This window comes from Fonticula alba (assembly GCF_000388065.1).
Source record: "Fonticula alba strain ATCC 38817 unplaced genomic scaffold supercont2.1, whole genome shotgun sequence".
NCBI classification, from domain to species: domain Eukaryota; order Rotosphaerida; family Fonticulaceae; genus Fonticula; species Fonticula alba.
The window spans coordinates 2,833,929-2,835,814 of NW_009242971.1; the positions used below are offsets into that span (position 1 = coordinate 2,833,929).

General features: G+C 70.1%; 1 protein-coding gene across 1 annotated transcript; it reads right to left on the reverse strand.

The window, feature by feature from the left end:
• Positions 1-266: 266 nt before the first annotated feature.
• On the reverse strand, positions 267-1,766 carry H696_00603 (hypothetical protein; the record flags this gene model as incomplete). Its single annotated transcript, XM_009494483.1, has 1 exon — positions 267-1,766. One exon carries the CDS (start codon positions 1,764-1,766, stop codon positions 267-269), a length of 1,500 nt encoding a protein of 499 aa, XP_009492758.1.
• Positions 1,767-1,886: the final 120 nt, after the last annotated feature.

Genomic DNA, 1,886 nt, shown 5'->3' on the forward strand with positions numbered 1-1,886 from the left:
AGGAAAACACAAGGACAAGCAAGGGGGGGGGGGGGGGGAGGGCGCCGCTCTCTAAAAAAGGAGTAGAGGGGTGTGTGAGCGGGGCCATCCTATGCGCGCGTGTGCGGCAAAAAGATCCCGGCCTCCAGTATGTGTGTGCGTGTGAAGGAGGGAAAGTGGGGGCCGTGGTGGGACGCAGTGCCTTGCTCGGCACTGGCCCCATACACAGGGGGGGGGGGGGGGCCGGCTTCCGCCCGTGTGAGGCAGCAGCTCCGGCAGTCGAAGCATTACGAAGGCTGGGAGGGGGCCAGAGGAAGAGACCGCAGGACGGCACCCGCGCCGGTGGGCGGGAAGAAGGGCTGGCCACTCAGCTGGCGGCAGTGGCCGCCGCCGCCGCCGCCGCCGCCGGCACCACCGCTGGCCGACTGTGGAGCAAGCGCATGCATGCCCGGCTGCTGGTGATGCTGGAAGTGCGGGTGCGGGTGCGGGTGCGGGTGCTGCCAAGAATAGTGCCCATCATCCGGATGACCACGATGAAGATGGTGCAGGTGATGGGGTCTACTAGAAGGGCGCGACGTGGGCTGCTGCTGAGGAGGAGCATGGCAGAAGTCGGCGCCCCCGGAGGCAGGGACATGGGCGCCAGCGGACGGCCCGGCCGCCGGTCCGACAGCAAAGGAGACCAGCTCCGCCCGCTGTGACGGGGGGGCCGCCTCCCGGATGACAATGGCCGGGGATGAGCAATGGCCCGGGTATTGCTGCTGCTGCTGCTGCTGCTGGTGGTGATGGACATAAGGGTCATGATGGTGCCGGTGCCGCTGCTCGGACGATGGCAAGGGACGGGAGCCGCCGGCGACAGCATGGGATGCCGAGGCAGGAGCAGCGGCCCCGGCGGGGGCGGACGCCGTCGGGGGAAAGGCCACCATCACCTCGAGGGCAGAGGAGGAGCAGGCCTCGCCGCCGGACAGGGGCGAATAGCCACTCGCAAAGGCAGGGGGCGGGCCGGGGATGTCCACCACCGCAGCCACCGGGGACCCGACCACCGAGACATTGACCGAGCCGGCAGCCGACGGGGCCCGCGAGAGCATCGGCACATCGCCGGCCGCCGCACAAGCCGAGTGGTAGTACTCGGTGTGCTGGCGGTCACTCTCCGCGCCATATGGGGGATAATGGCGGTGGGGGGGGTAGTGCTGCTGCTGCTGCTGCTGCTGCGGCGGCGGCGGCGGGTGTGGCTGCTCCGGGGCCAGATGCCGGTCCAGGGGGAAGCCAATCTGCACCCGGGGATCGCCGCCGCCAGCACCACCGGCAGCCGTGCCGCCATCATACGAGGAGGAGGCCCCCCTCGCACCGGGGGGGGAAAGGCCACCGTCGGTGCCGGCCCGCCGGTGGTGATGGTAGGCGGCCTTGATGCCCATCATGGCAGGGGCAAAGCCGCCGCCGTCATGGGCACCATCATAGCAACCGGTGGCGAAGCTCGGCGGCAGGGGGCCACCCCCACCAGGAGAGAGGGACCGCGGGGAAAGCCGATCAAAGGCAGCCCCCCCGCCGCCTCCCATCGGGTCGGCCGTCGAGTGACAGGGCGGTGTGACCGGGAGCAAGCCCGAAGAAGAGTAGGCCGTTGTCGAGGGCCAGGCATGCTGCTGCCAGTGCTGCGGCGGCTGCTGCGGCTGCTGGGAGGAATACCAGTGGTAGTCCTCGGCGAAGGAAGCCGGCGGCGAGGAGTGACACGCGTCATTGGTCGGGGTCACCATCTGGAGCATGGACGCGGCGGTGCTGGCCGCGGCCGCCATGGGCGAGACATCGGCCAAGTGGACCTCGGCAAAGCCCGGATGCCCGTCGGCGAAGCTAGGAATGGACTGAGAAGGCACTGTGTGGAGGCGCGTCAGGCCGAGGGGGGGGGGGGGGGGGGG